The sequence below is a fragment of the Humulus lupulus genome, chromosome 8, assembly GCF_963169125.1.
Source record: "Humulus lupulus chromosome 8, drHumLupu1.1, whole genome shotgun sequence".
In the NCBI taxonomy this organism is placed as follows: Eukaryota; Viridiplantae; Streptophyta; class Magnoliopsida; order Rosales; family Cannabaceae; genus Humulus; species Humulus lupulus.
The window spans coordinates 79,904,283-79,905,369 of NC_084800.1; the positions used below are offsets into that span (position 1 = coordinate 79,904,283).

The 1,087-nt window shown below is 33.7% G+C and overlaps 1 protein-coding gene across 1 annotated transcript; it reads right to left on the minus strand.

Moving 5' to 3' along the window:
* Positions 1-267: 267 nt before the first annotated feature.
* On the minus strand, positions 268-720 carry LOC133795691 (L10-interacting MYB domain-containing protein-like). The gene is made up of 2 exons (XM_062233149.1): positions 397-720; positions 268-303 (listed from the first exon to the last, which is right to left on the minus strand). Exons 1-2 carry the CDS (start codon positions 718-720, stop codon positions 268-270), a joined length of 360 nt encoding a protein of 119 aa, XP_062089133.1.
* Between the last annotated feature and the right edge of the window lie 367 nt (positions 721-1,087).

A 1,087-nucleotide genomic window follows, 5' to 3' on the forward strand; every position in this document is an offset into this window, starting at 1 on the left:
GCCCCTTTGTTCTTTTTCTCTTTTGGTTTTGGGGCATCTGGTGGAGCAGAATAGCTCGAAGACGTACACCAGTAACTTCTTCCTCCTCTTCATAATTATCATCATCAAATTCAAAACCAACATCAACATATGCTCCAGTTCCAACAAAATTATGTTCTTGTTGGCGTTCTTCAATTGAAGAAGGCGGAAGTTGAGTGGGGGCATAACTCATCCCACCAGTGGCTGTTGTATTTTAAATATTTCTCCAAGCATCTCATAATGTTGCAATCATTTTTTTCGAAATCTTTTCGCATTTGGATATTTCTACAAAAATCCAAAAACACAGAACGTTACTATGTAACATGAATTTAGAATAATCAAGTAATCAACAATACAACTATAATATAAGTATAGTACCTTTAGATAAGTGTCCCATACTTCATCATTTGCTGTAACAGTATTTGTTTGAGGATCCCATCCCATACCAGTTTGTTCCAAAAGATGAGAAAATTCACGATGTGCCTTTCTTAACCGATTGAATTTGGATTTCAATTGAGGCATTTTATATCTCTTTCCAAAAGAATTTAATATGTCATTTTCTATTTTCAGCCATCCTTTTTTGTCCAATGTTGTTGTTTGTAATCCTTTTTTGGCTTCTTCATATAGAAGACTAATAAAATGTGATTCAATAGCCTCAGGCCAAGAAGCATAATCGTTAATGTCTACATTCTTCTCATCCATCTAATCATAATTTTAACTAACACAATCTATGTCTTCATAAATAATGCTTCTTTTAAATTTAATAGCCTAAGTTTTCAAAATCAAACATTCAAATCAAAGAATTCCAGAGATGTAAAGACAGTAGAGAGAGGGAGAGAAAGTGCTCACCTTAGATGATGTAGATTGAGCGTAGAGGGACTACAATGGTGTGATGGTGTTGTGGTCAGTTGTTGCTTCAAACAAAAGATTACAAAAAAAGCATGCAAAACTTTTAGGTTGGTATTCATCAAGCAGTCGAATATATGCTAATATTATTGCTAACATTTGACACCTTTGCTTATTGAAATTTTGTAAGAAATTTTCCTAGGGTATGAACCTAAATTTGGAG